This window comes from Pteropus medius, unplaced genomic scaffold (assembly GCF_902729225.1).
Source record: "Pteropus medius unplaced genomic scaffold, Ma_sr-lr_union100, whole genome shotgun sequence".
In the NCBI taxonomy this organism is placed as follows: domain Eukaryota; kingdom Metazoa; phylum Chordata; class Mammalia; order Chiroptera; family Pteropodidae; genus Pteropus; species Pteropus medius.
This window is the reverse complement of record NW_024344377.1, coordinates 3,757,866-3,773,788: the sequence shown is the minus strand read 5'-3', so window position 1 is coordinate 3,773,788 and position 15,923 is coordinate 3,757,866. Positions and strand designations below refer to the sequence as shown.

The following is a 15,923-nucleotide window of genomic DNA, read 5'->3' as shown; positions in this document are numbered from 1 at the left end:
AATATTTTTTTGTTCTAAAATTTTAATGAGCCCCTTTGCCCCTCACCACCCCCAAAGCGAGTATAGCAAGTATCTTAAATAATTTAAAACTTGTATGTTCTGTGCTGGCAAAGTTGTCTGAATTAACAATTCTATAATCCTAAACTTAGAGAATTTGGGTTTTCAACAAGATCATTCCATAAATATAAACGCTTCGAGAACGTGACTAGTTTTTAACTTGTGATAGAAACAAGCATTTGGAATTTTCAGCCAAGAAATGCCATAAATGGCTAATGTCTACTAGTATCCATAATGTCCTTGGCACCAGGAACAACCCTTTGCAGAGATACTATTATCTTTCATCTCCCTTTAACAAATACAGATACGGAAACTGAGTCTCAGAGTTTAAACAAATTTGACCAAGGTCATGGAGGAGCTGGGAATTTGAGTCCAGGCAGTCTGACTCATCGTGAATTATAACATATGCCAGTCTACAGAAATGCAATACAGTAGCCGCATGGGAGTTCTAAAAATCAGTTCCTCATTCCCACTGGCCGCATTTCAAGTGCTAAACAGCCACATGTGGCTAGTGGCTACCGTATTAGAAACCAGATATAGGATGTTTTTTCATCGTTGCAGAAAGATCTACTAGGTGGGCATTGCTATAGAAGATTATGGAGTATTTCAAAATCTCAAAGGTTTTTTTTTTTAATGTCCTAGAAAAATGCTTCTGACGTACATTGAGAAAAATCGAATCAAAAACTGCACAAGTGATCTGGGGGATGAGATTAGTGTAAATAATGTTATTTATCTTGTAAACTTTGCAGATTTTTTAGAATAAGTGACTTACCCGTCCAATTTGAGGGAACATACTGAAAGAAACGGGCACCATCAGTCCCATTACAAGGATGGTACAAGACAGCTTTAAAGTCCACAATGAGCTTGGATATCGCAGAAAGAACTGGGTCCTGGAAGAGACAAGGTTACAGGGCATTGTTTTAGAGGCTGGCCCTCTGCTCGAATGGCAGCCAATTGTTTTGCTCACTAGCGTCCGGCCCAGGGTTAAGCACTTCCTGTGCATCTGCTCATTTGATACCATCATTCTACAAGTGAGGAGATGTGCCTCAGCAGGTGCTGGAACATGCCCAGGAACACAGAGCTAACTGAGGATAGGGCCTGGCTAGATTCCAGGTTTGCTGGCATCTGCATTTCCACACCTGTCACAAATCAATCTTGCTATCTTAACTGTGATGAAGAGTATGCAGTAGGGGGGACCACTGAATCAACTTCTTCCTGTCCTTCTCACCAGGTTTGGTATTTGACAAGTTATACAAGAATTTCGACTGTTGTTAAAAGATTTATTCCGACCCGGGGAGATGAGCACATGTCTTACCTTTTGTAAAAGTATGAGAAGACTTCGGGAATCAAAGCTGACGTCCCAAACAGCACGACTCTGGATGTTGCTGTATCTTTAACGGCCTAGTAGGAAGAGGAAGGGAGCAGCTCAGCACACAGAGTGAGATTATTTCCAGGGGTCCTGTAACTCATGACAGAGACAAGCAAACAGCAGCTCTCCTTTCTCACTTAAAAAAATAACGCACTTGGAAAGAGGTGGAGGCTGCGGTGGACATGCAAATGTATGCAGGACAGCTGGGGTCAGTGCCAGGAGTAATCGAAGACGGGATTTGTCTCCCCCTGACTCCATAATGGTCTCCATCAGTCTGCCAACAACTCCAAACAAAATACTAAGTATAAGCAAAGGCAGCTTATAGACAAATCCTCGCTTAGAACCAAATGGCCGTTTCCTTGGTAGAAATGCTGGTTTTTGCTACTAAGGATCAATCCATGCTTTCCTTTCAATCCAGATTCTGCCACTGGGCTCCCTTTCCTGAATGGCTCCCCAGTTATTCCCACTCCTTCCAATGAAGGAATCTTCTAGAAGCCAAGCTCAAAATGTACCAACATGGCATTGTACCCACACATCATGGGCACAAGTCCACCCGTATGCACCCATCTTTTGCCTGTGTAATTAAAAGTGCTATAAATTTTTATTTTGTACAAACATGTATAGTTTATAACATCTTGTCATCTTTTCTATTATATACATTATACAGTGAACATGTAAACGTGATTGACTGTATGGGTTACATGCACAAAAGCATGTGTCCTCAAGGGCCAGGTAGGAGACTCTCAAGGGGAATTCTGATTACAGATGACACTCACATGTTAACTCCAGAACCCAATCCCTGCGTAAGACACACCTCCACACACAGCACTGCTCTCTCTACACAAGATAAATTGGCACACACACGCCATGATTCCCTTCCCCCCACTGCCCTCCTTCCACGTCCAGCTTCCCAGGACTTGGCCACAGCCTGCCCTCTGGGCTCTCCTCCTAGGCACCTGCTCTCTGCCTATTACACTCTTGCCCAGTTCATCCAATCCCTCTGCAGGGAATGCCTTCCCCCGACGAGGATACAAGGAGGGTGGCTTTTAAAATAAACTTTCAAGAATATAAAATAAAATCGCTCGACTTCGGGAAGAGAAAAGTGGCTGCTGAGTGTGGTGTGTTTCGACGTCAGTGGGGTGAGGTGGCCAATCTCCATCTGTCTCACGTGCAAGGGGAAGACACTCCGAACAAGACAGCGTCATTAGGAGGCACTGGGAGACGAGTTACAGTTCGCATCTGAGTGGCTTACAAGGCCAGTCAAGGGAACAACATGGACTAGGCTCCTGAAATCTGATCTAAGGTGCTCCATTACAATCAGATATTGCTGGTTACGTAGTTTCTGAAATTTTAGCCAAAGAAAATCAACCTTTCGGTGATAAAAGAATGCTTATGCTTACGCACAGCTACAGACATTTTATTCTTAAGAAAAAGATAAACTTAAAAAACAAAAAACAGACCATCAAACCTTTCTTTTACCCTAAACTGAAGTTCCTCCTGGTGAGATGGACTAGATATGCTGGTAGCTAGCAGGGTTGGAGGCCGTCTCCCCTCTGGGAGGCCCCGTGCTGTGGGCTCCTGGTGATAGTCTGGGTGTTGAGAGCCTAGCTCGGTGCCTGGCGGCCGAAAGTGCAAAGGAACAGCTTGTGGATTCCACACTTGCTCTCTCTCTCACTCTTTAGCTGCATAAACAGCTCATGCCACTACCAGCACCTTGCAGTTAAAACCGAGTTGAAAAGAAGCGCAAACATACGTCCACACGGAGAGCTGCACGTGAATGTTCAACGCTGCATTATTCATCACAGCGCAGAACTGGACACAGCCCAAATGCCCATCGCCTGGGGAATGCAAAAGCAAAACTGTGCTACATCCCACACTGTGGAGTACTGCTCAGAGATAAAAAGCAACAGACTATCGATACATGTGAAAAGTCAGATGAACCTCAAAAGTCTAAGAAGCCGGACACACAAAAAATCTATTGTACAACTCATTTATATGAAATTTCTAGAAAAGGGCCTACTATGAAGACATGGAGCAGATCTGTGTTTTCCTGGGGCCAGGCGTGGGAGGGAACAGTGACTGTCAGTGGGCACGAGGGGAATGTTTAGGGTGATGACAATGTTCTAAAATTGGACGGTGGTGATGACTGCATAACTTTAAATTTACTAAAATTCATCGAACTATACTCTCACAATGAATTTTATAGTATGTAAGTGACACCTCACTAAAGCTGTTAAAAAATGTCTCTTTAGGATGGTTTCTTAGGCATAGAACCTTCATTTCAAAAACGAGGTATTTTATTTCTGGCAACAATTTCCTTCCTTGTTACTTGCAATGATCTTGTCTCTACCGTAAATCGTTTAGCAAGGTGGCCATTATTTTCAGACGTGCCATTGGATGGACTGGTAGAAACACCATAGCATATATCTGACAGTTTACAATTCAGCTTTGTAAATCTTTTCAGGATTTAGAGTAACGTGTTTCATGAGCCGAATGATGAGGTAGCCATCTTTTCTGAGCTCCTCTCCCAGACACGCTGGGCAGAAGGCTGTCCAGCTGGCTAAGGGGGAGGCCTGGACGCTCACACTATGAGATGCCCAGTCATTCTCTCTGCTTCATATCAGGGACTGTACCACGCTGCTCTTTATGCTATTTGCCAACAACTGCCTCACGTTACAATTCTTCAGCTAAAGTCACTTCACAGAAACCAAAAAAAATCTCACTTGCTAAAAAAATATTTCTTAAAAAATCCGTACCCAAAATGAAACGACCGTAGGCTATTGGAGGTTCTTAGAGCTAAATGCATAGTCACTGGGCTGAATTGAACAAAAGAATAAACTATTTCATAGTAAAAGATATTAAAAGTATTAGAAGAGTTTTAGGTCGAAGCATTGGATTTTCTTAGGCCATGCCATCCTTGACAGCAAATTGGTTCTTAAAGATGAAGAAAAATCTGCTATGAGGTAGAGAGGGAGGGTTTCTCTTAAATGCAGAGAGAGTGCCCACTGACTTCCACAAGCACAGAGCAGGCTGGGAGAGTGGATGCTGAGCCCGAAGAACAAGATGCCACATCCAGAGAGAGGCTTCGCATTTGGCAGACGCTCATCTGTGATAGTCTTAAGGGTCAACTTGGCTAGGCTGTAGTACTCAGCTATTTAACTAAACATGAATTGAGGTGTTGCTGTGGGGCTGTTATATAGATGTGATTAACATCTACGATCAGTTGACTTTAAGATGCTCACCCCCAACAGGGTGGGTGGGTCTTATCCAATCAGTTGAAGGCTTTAATGGCAAAATCCGAGGTTTCCCAAAGAAATTCAGCTTCCAGATTGCAGCATCAGCTCCTGAGTTTCCAGACTGCAGGCCTGCCCTACGCATTCCCAGCCCTACGCATTCCCAGCCCTACAACTGCATAGCCAATTATTTAAAGTAAATCTCTTACTATATATGTATGTAGATAGATATCCTATTGGTCCTATTTCTCCGGGGAACCCAGACTAATGCACCATCTTTAAAACATCAGGGTGCAAGATGTAAAATCAGCATAATGAGGGAAGATAGGATAAGTAAAGGTTAAAGTGAGACATGAATTTGTTACTGAGTCTCAAACAGAAAATTCAATTCTTTGCCCAAAAAGCAAGCAGCTACAGCTCCATCGTGTCCCCCTACCTTTGTTCCAGCTCTTTTGGAATAGCCTACGACATTGCCTTCCTTGTCCATGACCTCGATCCCCCGCACAGGCTCAAAACTCCGGGATGCGACAGCATTTATCCCACTGACTTGGGCTGTGGATAGGAAGAAGGGAACACACAGAGACGGTTTCAGTCCAGCGAAAGAAAACCTTTTCTGGTGCCAAGACTTTCTCGGATGGCTGTGCTTCTCCGACCCTCAGTGGTCACCTGACACATGCTAGGCCAACCGAGCTCTCTCCTGGGGCTGTGGAGCTGGGTTGGAACTGCCAGCCTCTCGGCCTTGGATCTTGACTATGACCTGGCACCAGGTTCTAGCACCCCTGGAAGTCTAGCCTGGCTCCCTGACAGGCTTCCAGGAGGAACCCCGGGGGTCCCTGAAACATTCCCCCGCTTCTTTGCTTAAGCTGGATTGACCAGGTTTCTGTAACATAATTTCCCAAACGTTACCACTGACATTCTGCCAACTCTTCAAAGTGCTATGATTCCCAAATCCAAATTAGGAGTGTGAATTTGCAGGCTGGCAAACTTAAAATAGTTGGTTAATATCTCTGTCACTCTCTTGGGGTCAGACCACCAGGATGGAAGCCCTTACACCACTACTTCTTACTGTGCGACCCTAGGAAAGTTACTTAACCACTCCCCACCCCCCGCCTCAGTCTCCCCTTAAATGGGAATAATAATATTACCTACCCATAAATGGTCAGGATTAAGCGAAACAATACTGTAGAAAGCTTGTATAGATCGTCTTTAAAGTGTAATTTGTGTCTCCAGGTTTGTGTTCGTCCTTTGACAATCAAAGGGGTATCTACAGAGAGAGTGTCACCTCTCAAACCACAGCCCTAATTTGAGTCTGGAGCCATTGGTCAGCTGAACGTGGTGGCTATCATTAGCCACAGTGTGGCCAAAGGACCTGGGTGTCCCCAAAGATGTGAGAAAGGCTCAAACCACAAAGACTGCATGCTTCCTGCTTACCGAGAATGATGACAGGCAAGGTTTTTCTTATCAAAATGTTTCTCAGGGCGAACTTGATTTGGAGTAAACGAGGGACTAACTAGAAAACAGAAAAATTATTATTGCATGGGACCAGAAAGTCAGCTGAACACACTCGACAGCAGAGAACTAGCACCAAACTAGTTCCTATTATAGGTCGCTGCCAGAGCTTGCCATGTTTTGTTTTCTTGTTTTTGTTTTTTTTGTGTGTGCAGCATTGAGATGTTCTGATCATCAGGGGAATACATAGAGGCTTCTAGAAGTGACATAACTTGTCCAGAGTCACTGAGCTATTAAGGAATTGAGCCAGGTGACAAACCCAAGCTTACCATCACAATATCCTGACATCCAGAGCAATATACAATTTGTATAACATGTTTATGGAGCATAAATTAATTTTTAAAAAAGATAACAGTACTGAGCAAATGCCTAGAAACCCGGAATAGTCATATGATTATCTGGGGGTGACAGGACTACAGGTGACTTATTTTCTTCTTTATGTCTTAGTCAGACTTTCTAAATTGTTTAAGTTGGAACAGAGATTTGTAATCAGAATAAACGTTTTTTTTGTTTTTTGTTTTTTAATTTTGAGGAACAAAAAAAGATTGGACAGAAATTTAAAATACCTACTCCAAAAAACGTTGTAGAAACGATTGCTCCGGCCCCTAGTAACACAGTCTCATACGGGTGACGATTCTAGGGAAAATCAAAAGCACGTAATTAGCAAATACCACAGTTTTACCCAGTAAAGATAATCAAAACAAAGAATAACTCCTAAGGGAGTAACAAAACTGCAGCTCTCTGGGCCTCGTAAAACTCACATAACTCGCGTTTCCGTTGATGATGTTGAAAGCGGTATTGTAGGTATAGAAGGACAGCTGCGGAAGGACGGAGGCAAATAGATCACATTCTGGTTTCGAGAGCAGAATTTAGTAATCGTGAAATAGAAATAATTCCTACCTGAGGTAAAATCATTGACTTTAGACTTTTTACTGACACCAGCGACAAAAATACCTTAAAAAAAAAAAAAAGCAAAGTTATAGTGTTTGGTGGGGGGAAGGTGGGCTAGTAGGAACAAGAACTGTCATCCTTCCCAGGGGAAATGTGGAACTGAGCTGGGACAAGGAGAGGAAGGTGCCGATGCAGGCAGCTACGGGACAGTGGACAAGGAAGACTGAATGGGCACCAACTGGGCACCGAAGACAACCAGGAGCCTCATGGCAGTCCTTGTCCCTGAGCCCCGCAACTGTGCAGGGCAGCTGAGAAGGCCACCCTTGCAAGGGGACGCACGCAGACCAGGGCAGGTGTGGAAGTGAGGAAGGGCTCGGCTGGGACCCCTCACAGCATCCCTGGTTTCACTTTTCCTTGCCCTATAGCTTAACAATAGATTGTCCCCTGCGACTTGACCCGGAGCTTGGAACGTCCGCTGACATAGAAAGTTGCCCTGACACTGACGATGAATGCCCTCACGCACAATGTTTATGGTCTAGCATTCTTTCCAGACTACTCCCATCTTTGTCCCTGGGTTGCTAACACCACCAGAGGACCACGCTGCCAGAGCAATGGTTCCGTGAAGCACAGCAGACCCCCCGGAACTGTCACGTAACCCCTGGAATAATGCCCCGATTTCCCCTTAAGTCCCCTAAGCCAGACCGAGAAAGGAAGGCAGTTTTTGCACGTGTTAGCCTGCTGCCTTCTCAGATCACTGGTGCTCTGACAATAAACACTTATTCTAAATCTCTCAACTCTTGTGTCGGTCTGTTGGCTGAGCGGCACAGGCAGCACGCAGCTGACCTCCAGTTAAAGAAGTGACAGAGGAGATGCTGTCACTTTGGGTGAACACCTCCTGAGAGCCAAGGCAGGCGGCCTGTTTGGGGCCAATTCCAGGTCTTGGTGAGGGCATGCACCGGGGCGAGGGCTTGGGGAGAGTAAGTCAAGGACAATTATGTGGGCCTGTGGCAGGAAGCACATCTTAACTCATAGATCTCCTTCCATAGGGCTTTGCACACACTAGGAGGTCAAAGAAAGGATTACCTTGTGACACCATGGATGCTGACTGGATAAGCGGGCGTGGGGTGGGGCTACATGAACAGATAAGGGTCAGAGGTAGGAGATCCATAACCACCTATCAGGCAGTCACGGGACAGGGGTCCAGCACTGGAGAACACAAGCCCCCAAGGTCAGGAGATGGGTGGACATCTTCCCTAACCCCCACTCACACAGTGGCAAGGGGCAGGTCACTTACCATGGGTGCCGTGAAAGGCAGGAGAGCTGGCAAAGAAGAGAAGAGCTGGTCAGTGACTACAAAGAGGCCAGATGAAGGCACTGCCCGCCCGACAACCCGCTTCCCCGCCTCCTCAAGGCACAGATGTCAACGATGGTTTTTACTCATTTTTATTTTTTTAATACAAATAATAACTATGCGCCTACGGCAAAAATTTAAATCCGCACAGTATAGACAGATCGAACCATGCTCGCTAGGCCCTCTTGCTGAAGGTAGTGTTAACTGGACCCTGTTCATCCTGCCACAAGGATTTAATACATCTGGATACCATGATTTATAAGAAATTTGTATTTGCTCTCATTTCCCGTTCCAAACACAAAGAAACTAAAACCCTTAGAATTTCCTGTGAGATTTTAATAAAGGTAAGGAGTGTCTTTTGTAATTCATACCACACCCCTCAACCACACCTGAGCTTATTATGTTAATGAGGTGACTTTTAGAAAGCCCCTAAGGCTGGGGTTGGTTTCCAGGGCAACTAACCAGGTGAACTAACCACCTTTTGGCCCCACACCCCCAACCTCCACTTCTAGGGAGAAAAGAGGGGCTGGAGGTTGGGCTAATCACCAACGGCCAACGATTTAACCAACCAGGCCAACTTAACGAAGCCTCCATTTAAAATGCTGACTGAGCAGGTTTGGGAGCTTCATGGTTGGTGAGCACACGAGGTTGCTGGTAGGGTGGCGTATGATAGCTTCTCACCCTTTCCCCCATACCTTGCCCTAGTGCTTCGTCTGGCTGTTCCTGAGTTATATACTTCTATAATAAACTCGTAGTCTAGTAAATAAGCTGTTTTCCTGCGTTTTGTAAGCTATTCTCGCAATTTCGAACCTAAGTACGAGGTCGTGAGAACTGATTTATAGCAGGTTGGTCAGAAGCACAGGTGACAACCTGGACTTGGAATTGGCATCTGACGGGCAGGGGCAGTCTTGTGGGACTGAGCCCTTAACTTGTGGGATCTGACACTAATGCCAGGTAGACAGTGGTGGAATAGAGTTAAGATTGTAGGACACCCAGCTAGTGTGAGGACTGATGGATGTGGAAGAAGCTCACACACATCTGGTGTCCGAAGCAAAGTACTGACAGTGTTGGGAAATGAGTGTTTTTCCTTCCCAAGATGTACCAGGAATAATGCAAATTTTTACACTTTTAAACACACAGCACTTATCTATACAAACAGGTTCACTATACACTGTTTCATACTTTGCTTTTTTCTCCTTAATACTAGTTTCTGGAGATCTATTCGTCCATATTAGCATGTAGGATTTATCTCATTCTTTTTAATGAATTATTTAACTACAGTCTGAATCGTTGGCTATCTATATTGTTTTCAGTTTCCTGTGTACCATACAGATACGATATAGAAAGAACTGTAGAAGTGGAAATACCCTATACAATTACAGATTTTATTCCCCTCACTGTAGTTATGAAAGAGAGAACACCAAATGGGATCCCTAATACTGGCACTTAACGAACCATTGGTGATAATCTGGTTATGTACTTTAGGGCTTGATGGAGCAGGCCTGTTCTCTCATTCCCAAAGCCCAGATCTTTCCACAGGACTGGACACAGCTCTGGGGCCCAAACACAGCTCTGGGGCTCTTCTCCACTATCGACCCCAGACTCTTCAAACATTCTTTTTAAGCTATGGTTTCCAGACTCATTGTCAGAAATCCTTCTAGGAAAAAAAAGCAATTAAAATAAGGCAGGCAGAGTTTTCTCTTATAAACCACACTTTCCCTAACCACTTCTGAAAATTAGAATCAGCTTACCCGCAGGTCGGAAAAGAACGGGGATCAGTTTGCTGTTGTCAGGGTGCACTGTTGACTTCAAAAGCATAAGCACAAAGGTCAGTTGGATGTTTGGTTTCGTTAGTTTAGGAGGCTAAAAATTAGGAAGGGGCTGAAACTTACAAGACTTCTCTTCCAAGCTTCTTGGATCTAAAAAGAGAAAAAACAAGCAATAGTTTTTAAAGGTGGCTTAGCAGCAAACTAATCTCTCCTGCCTCATTCCTAATGCTACCTTCCAGAGAGTAAAGGGCGGAACTGTTTAAGACCACATGGACAGAGCACATCAAAATAAATGAACCAAACAGTCGAAGGAATAAAAGAACTAACAGGCAAAGAGATGATTCATATAAAGAAAAGGACCAAAACATTAAAAGGCCTTAAGTGTCTGACCTTGGAAGAGACTCAAGGCCAACACCTAACTTATCACTCAGGTGAGTCACTGAGTCCAGCCTGGCTCAGGGCAGAGCAGGCTGTGTACAGAGGACACACCACGCCATTAGCCAAGTCACCTGCAACAGAGCCCAGAGGCCTCAACAAGTTCTTAGAAAAACCAAGTTAAATCTGTGAGCTTTCCACAGGTGGCCTCATGACACTGATGTTTGTGGGCTCTGGAAAGCGCCATACACTGCAAGGTAGGTAACAGATACTTGGTTTGCGTCTTTGGACAGGAATGGAACCCTGCCCTGGGTCGCTGCCTCTGATGGGAAATAGATTCCGATTTCCGAAGCCCGCCTTAATTCTGGAGTTCCCCATGAGGCTCCAGGAATCGGCTAGAGAATGCCCACTAATGTCTGTTACCTATGAATCATAGGAACCCCGTGATTGTCCCCTTAACCCTAGTTCCTACTTCTAATACCTAATACTAATCTGGTTTACGAGAAGGAATTCTAACTACACTTAAAACACTAATCCAGTTTGAAAAGCTGATCCCTTGGGCAGTGTTTTCGATGATAAGGTTCCACCGGATTTCAGACTATGCAGTGGAATCACCTGAAGGCAACCACATCCGCCTGACAGGCACACCCAAGCACAGGCAGGCACAAGAGACTTACACTTTGGTCCTCCAAGTCATGAATAGATGCATCTTCATTTGTTAACAGTAGTTGCCTTGATTTTTCTATTTTTTCCTACAATCAGATATAAAGAAATTCAGCCATGAGCTCATCACTGCTCAGATTTATCCACAGATTTAGGAATCACATGCTCGTCACATCTGACTTCAATGTGACGTGTAGCCAAGGCCCTCTACTCCCTGGGAATTTCCTTTAGGATCCATTAGGATGGTCCCATGTGTCATTCCAATTCGGACCTCCCGGCCCTGACTCCACTAATGCTGCCATTACACCCTCCCATCTCCGCATCCTGTTCTTCTCTGATGTCAGCTGTCTCAGGGAATACCGCCACCATCCGCCTGGCCGTGCAAGTCGGAAACCTGGAAGTCCCTCCTCTCTCACTCACCCCTCGTCTAATTGATCCAGTTTTTTTTTTTCACTTAATTTGAGGGGAAAAAAATTAAATACAGAAAACACAAAGAATAATTGCATACTCGTAATCCCCTCATCCAGAATAACTGTAAACGTCTCGTTATATTTGCTCCTAATGTTTTTTTCCAAAAGGACCACCACCCCCAGTCTCATTTCCTTTCCCATTCCATCAGAACTTGAACTATTACAAGTTCAAGGTATAAACTTCCAGTCCATTTTTTTTATACTCTACGAAGATAAATATATCCATCTGATATGGGACATGACTTGTAAAATTATCTTTTAGCAGGAAATGATATGGGACATCTTTGCAGGGTTGTTAATCTTTTTAGTAAACCTAGTTAAATCTTTTCTTTCCTCCTTTTTTTAGGAAAAAGACACTTTCCTTCAAATTCTGATAATTGCCCCCAAGCTGGTGACTCAGATCCTCTGGCTATTGATAAGGATCATCAGCCCATTGTTAGCAGAAATAGTATTAGGCCAGACAGGGCCTTAGAGTCTGAGAGGGGAGGGGACTTTAGGCCAAAGGTCTTTTTCTTCTCTTTAAGAAATATATTAACCAAAGCTGTTTCCCTTTACTAGCTTAATAGGCAACCAATAATAGAAATTAATAGCTATATGACTTAAATAACAAGTTTGTATCTTCTTTTCCTTGTCTAGGAACTGAGGTGGCACATCAGCAGGAAACCCAAGACCCTGTCATGACTAAGGCAGAGCGGGAAAGGAGCTCTGTGAAACCCCAATAGGCAGGGACTATGACTCTTCTGTATCAGCAGGAAGCAGATACAGAAGAGGAGACCTCCCATCCCTCCACATCCATACTAATAAGGGGGTTCGTGGCTCTTAGAAGTTAGGTAGGAAGTTAGGGGGTTTCAGGTCTGCCTGCAAAGACACTGAAGTCATCCTATCCTAGAAGGGGTCCGCCCTAATCCACCCACAATTGAGCAAGCCAGAAGGCATTTTTAGGCTAAAAGTAACTTCCACAAAGAAACAAGCAAGAGAATTAGGTACCAGTTTAAGTCAGTCACTTTGCACCAGCGCAATGAAGACCCCAATGATCTTCGATTCACCCGAGCCTCATTATACCATCATTATGACATGCATGTGCCCAGAAGTTCATTAATATCATAACGCTGAATTCTGGGAATGAACATGCACAGAAAGCAAATGATGAATCACTGTCCTGTCAATCTTAGCTGTCAATCAAGGAAGCCCACCCCTCTAAGAAAGGTAACCACCAACAGCAAATAGGGATAAAAACCCTGAAGGCTTTGTCACCAGGCCTTTGAGCCATGCTTCTCTTGCTCAGGCCTGCTTCCACATCTGGAAGTGTACTTTCCCTTCTAATAAAGCTTTTCTCTTCTGCTATATTTTGGTAACTTGCTCAATTCTTTGTTTGAGACATCAAGAGCCTGGACAATGCGCCGGGAGGGGATCCCCGCTCTCCGGTAACAATATCCATAAACAAATATGCAGTATTGCTTTTTTCAGGTTTTAATTTGCATAAATATTGTATGCATCTTGCTTTTTCACTAAATATCACAGATATCATGTTCTTCCATTTAACATCATATATATTTTGTTTCTACTTAATAGCATTTGTTGGTAACTAGATTATCACTTAATAGCTAATCAATATTCCACAGTATGAATATACCATATTATATTTTTCTACCAATGGACATTCAGGTTGTTTCTTGTTTCTTTATTATAAACAAGGCTGAATGAAACATCTTGAGCACAAGGATGGGAGTGTCCCTTTGGGTCTGGCCCTAAAGGGTCATCCTGGTGACAGAACATTTCCTTTATATCTCTCAGCCACAGCTGGTTCAAGCCCTCATCTTTCACTTAGAAACTGAGCCCTCCCCTGAACAGACTGCCTTGTCTACAGTATCGTCCCCTATGGTTACTCAGCATACTGACCGAAGGGACCCTCAGAAACCCAAACCTTGCCCTGTAGGCTAAGTGCAAACTCCTTTCATCTGAATGACACACAAGGCCCTTTTTATGCAGGGGAACTGCCTGGTTCCCCTGCATAAAAAGCCCCAGAGACTGTGTGACCTGCTCTCCTCCCCTAGGTTTGCTTACAGTCTCCTCTGCCTCTCAGCCTTCCTTCAACACCCTCCCTCAATTCCCAGCTACACCGCGCCCTTCGATCGCTAGGCGAAGGTCTGTCACTAGCATTGCCAGTCTGTCCTCCAATACAGGGAGGTTTGTTTTAATCCCCTCTGAACTACCAGCACCTGGCCCAGGGCTTGGTATTACCTGTTAAGTGGATGTCTGCTTTTAGGTATTATCCTTCCAATCTAACAAGCTCATTGAGAAGGAATAAAAACATGAAAATATATGTGGATTCTGTTATTTCAACCGCTTTCAAAAGGGACACAATCTTCACATTTCAGAATAAAATGTGAAATTTATTATCTCGGAAAACGAGAAAATACTTACAATCGAAATGACCAAATTTGTAGGATCCAATAACTCTGTCCACTGAAGAAATCTCTGAATAAAAGACTTAAGAGGGGAAAAGCACCAGAGAGGTTAATGGCAGCAAAAGAACAAAGATATGGTAATAACAGTTAACATTATTTTTGAGAACCTGATAGCGCCATCTACCTGCAGCATCTCCTGGATTGCTTACAACATCCCATCCTACAGGTGAGGCAGCTGAGGCTTAGAAGGGCTCATGAACATACTCAAGGGGGAGCTCAGGCAGTAAGACAGTAGCCCGTGCTCTTAAACACTCCAATATCAAATTGCTCTTGAGGATTAAAACCCCAGACTTTGGGTCAAATGGACCTACATTCATATCCCATATATGACCTTGAACCAACTACCTAGAAAGGTCTCAGAATCTGGTTCTTCACTCTGTTGTTGTAAGGCTTAACTTTAGTCAAAAAAAAACCTACGCCCCAGCAAGGCCTCAATAAAGGCAGCTCAGGTGACATGTGGAAAAAGGAGGCATGGTTTGCTCCAAAAAGCCACCGAACTTTGTAGTGGTTCCAGCTCTGAGTCCTGGCTCTGCTGGGACAACTTGGGCTCCCTGTCCCTTCTCTACTTCTCTACCTAATAAAACCCAGGCTGGGCCATACTTTAGGTAAGGACTGAAAGAGAACATCCTACAATTGTGCTCTCCGATTAGCCACATGTAGCTATGGAGCCCTTGATATGTGGCCAGACCAAATGAAGACCTGCTGTATGAGTAAAACATACACCGGATTTCTAAGGCTTAATACAAAAAATAATGTAAAATATCTCACTAATAATTTTAATGCTTATTACATGTTGAAATGTTAATATTTCGTATTTACTGGGCTAAATACAATATATTATTCATATTAATTTCACCTTTTTGCTTTTTTTTTTTTTAGGCGAGGCAACCCTTGGTTGACCTCACAGACTGCAAGGACCTTATCAGCTTACAATCCCTTATTTTATTTTTTACGCCTACAGCACCTAGTATTCCTAGGTGGTCTCCCATTAAAAGTACTAACCACGCCCGACCCTGCTTAGCTTCCGAGATCAGACGGGATCGGGCTTGTTCAGGGTAGCATGGCTTTGGACTCTTTTTGCCTTTTTTAATGTGGCTACTAAAAAATTTTAAATGCTCTATAAGGCTCCCATCATATTTCTATTGGACAGCACCACCCCAGGCGGCGTGGAGGCGGAGCCTGTCACGCGTGCCAGGTGGGGCACAAACTCACTGTGAGCGGCCGAGTCTACGGAGGTTGGGAGGCTGGGGACTCCCGGGAAGACCTGTTCCTCTCTAATCTGATGCAACCTGATGCTCAGCAAGAGCTTAGGCAGCATAGGGCCTATGAGGGCAGACTGACTGCTCATTTAGGGGGATCTGTAGGGTGACTTTATGGCGACCCTCCCTAGCCAGGCCTGGAGTAGAAGTGACGCACGGGTTACAGCCGTGGCCGTCGGCATCCGGCAAGCATGGGTGTTCCCTCGGTCTCCTCCCGGGGTCTGAGGTCGGAAGGTGGATGGTGCGACCACGTGGCCTCAAAGTCCAAGGTCACCCGGGCCAGCTGGCGACTCTAGGTGTCGCGCCCCTTGCCCTCCCCACTGCCTCCAGCCGAGCGGGTCGCGAGCCGTACTTGGCGTTCGGTGATCCAGAAGCGCACGTTGGGCTCCATGCGGGCGGCAGCGCCACTGCACCCTGGGAGCTGCGCGGCTCCCGCGTTTCCTCTTCCTCCTGCTCCTCTTCCTGGGACTTACGTGATGGTTGGGGAGGCGGCTGCCGCCAGGCCAGGC

At 44.8% G+C, this 15,923-nt stretch overlaps 1 protein-coding gene and 1 pseudogene across 2 annotated transcripts in view; both read right to left on the bottom strand.

Annotated features, from left to right (window-relative positions):
* The window catches only part of SFXN4 (sideroflexin 4), a 22,026-nt gene extending 6,103 nt beyond the window's left edge, over positions 1-15,923 (bottom strand). For both annotated transcript variants that reach the window (XM_039870881.1, XM_039870880.1), the window contains exons 1-13: positions 15,767-15,923; positions 14,112-14,177; positions 11,232-11,306; positions 10,303-10,329; positions 10,162-10,216; positions 8,354-8,379; positions 7,069-7,122; positions 6,930-6,986; positions 6,739-6,804; positions 6,091-6,169; positions 5,096-5,211; positions 1,373-1,458; positions 830-947 (exon numbers count right to left, since the gene is read on the bottom strand). In XM_039870881.1, the coding sequence (XP_039726815.1) occupies positions 830-947; positions 1,373-1,458; positions 5,096-5,211; positions 6,091-6,169; positions 6,739-6,804; positions 6,930-6,986; positions 7,069-7,122; positions 8,354-8,379; positions 10,162-10,216; positions 10,303-10,329; positions 11,232-11,306; positions 14,112-14,177; positions 15,767-15,805 (864 nt within the window). In that variant the 5' untranslated portion in view covers positions 15,806-15,923. The remainder of the gene's footprint in view (positions 1-829; positions 948-1,372; positions 1,459-5,095; positions 5,212-6,090; positions 6,170-6,738; positions 6,805-6,929; positions 6,987-7,068; positions 7,123-8,353; positions 8,380-10,161; positions 10,217-10,302; positions 10,330-11,231; positions 11,307-14,111; positions 14,178-15,766) is intronic.
* LOC120608919 (uncharacterized) lies at positions 15,108-15,227 on the bottom strand (annotated as a pseudogene).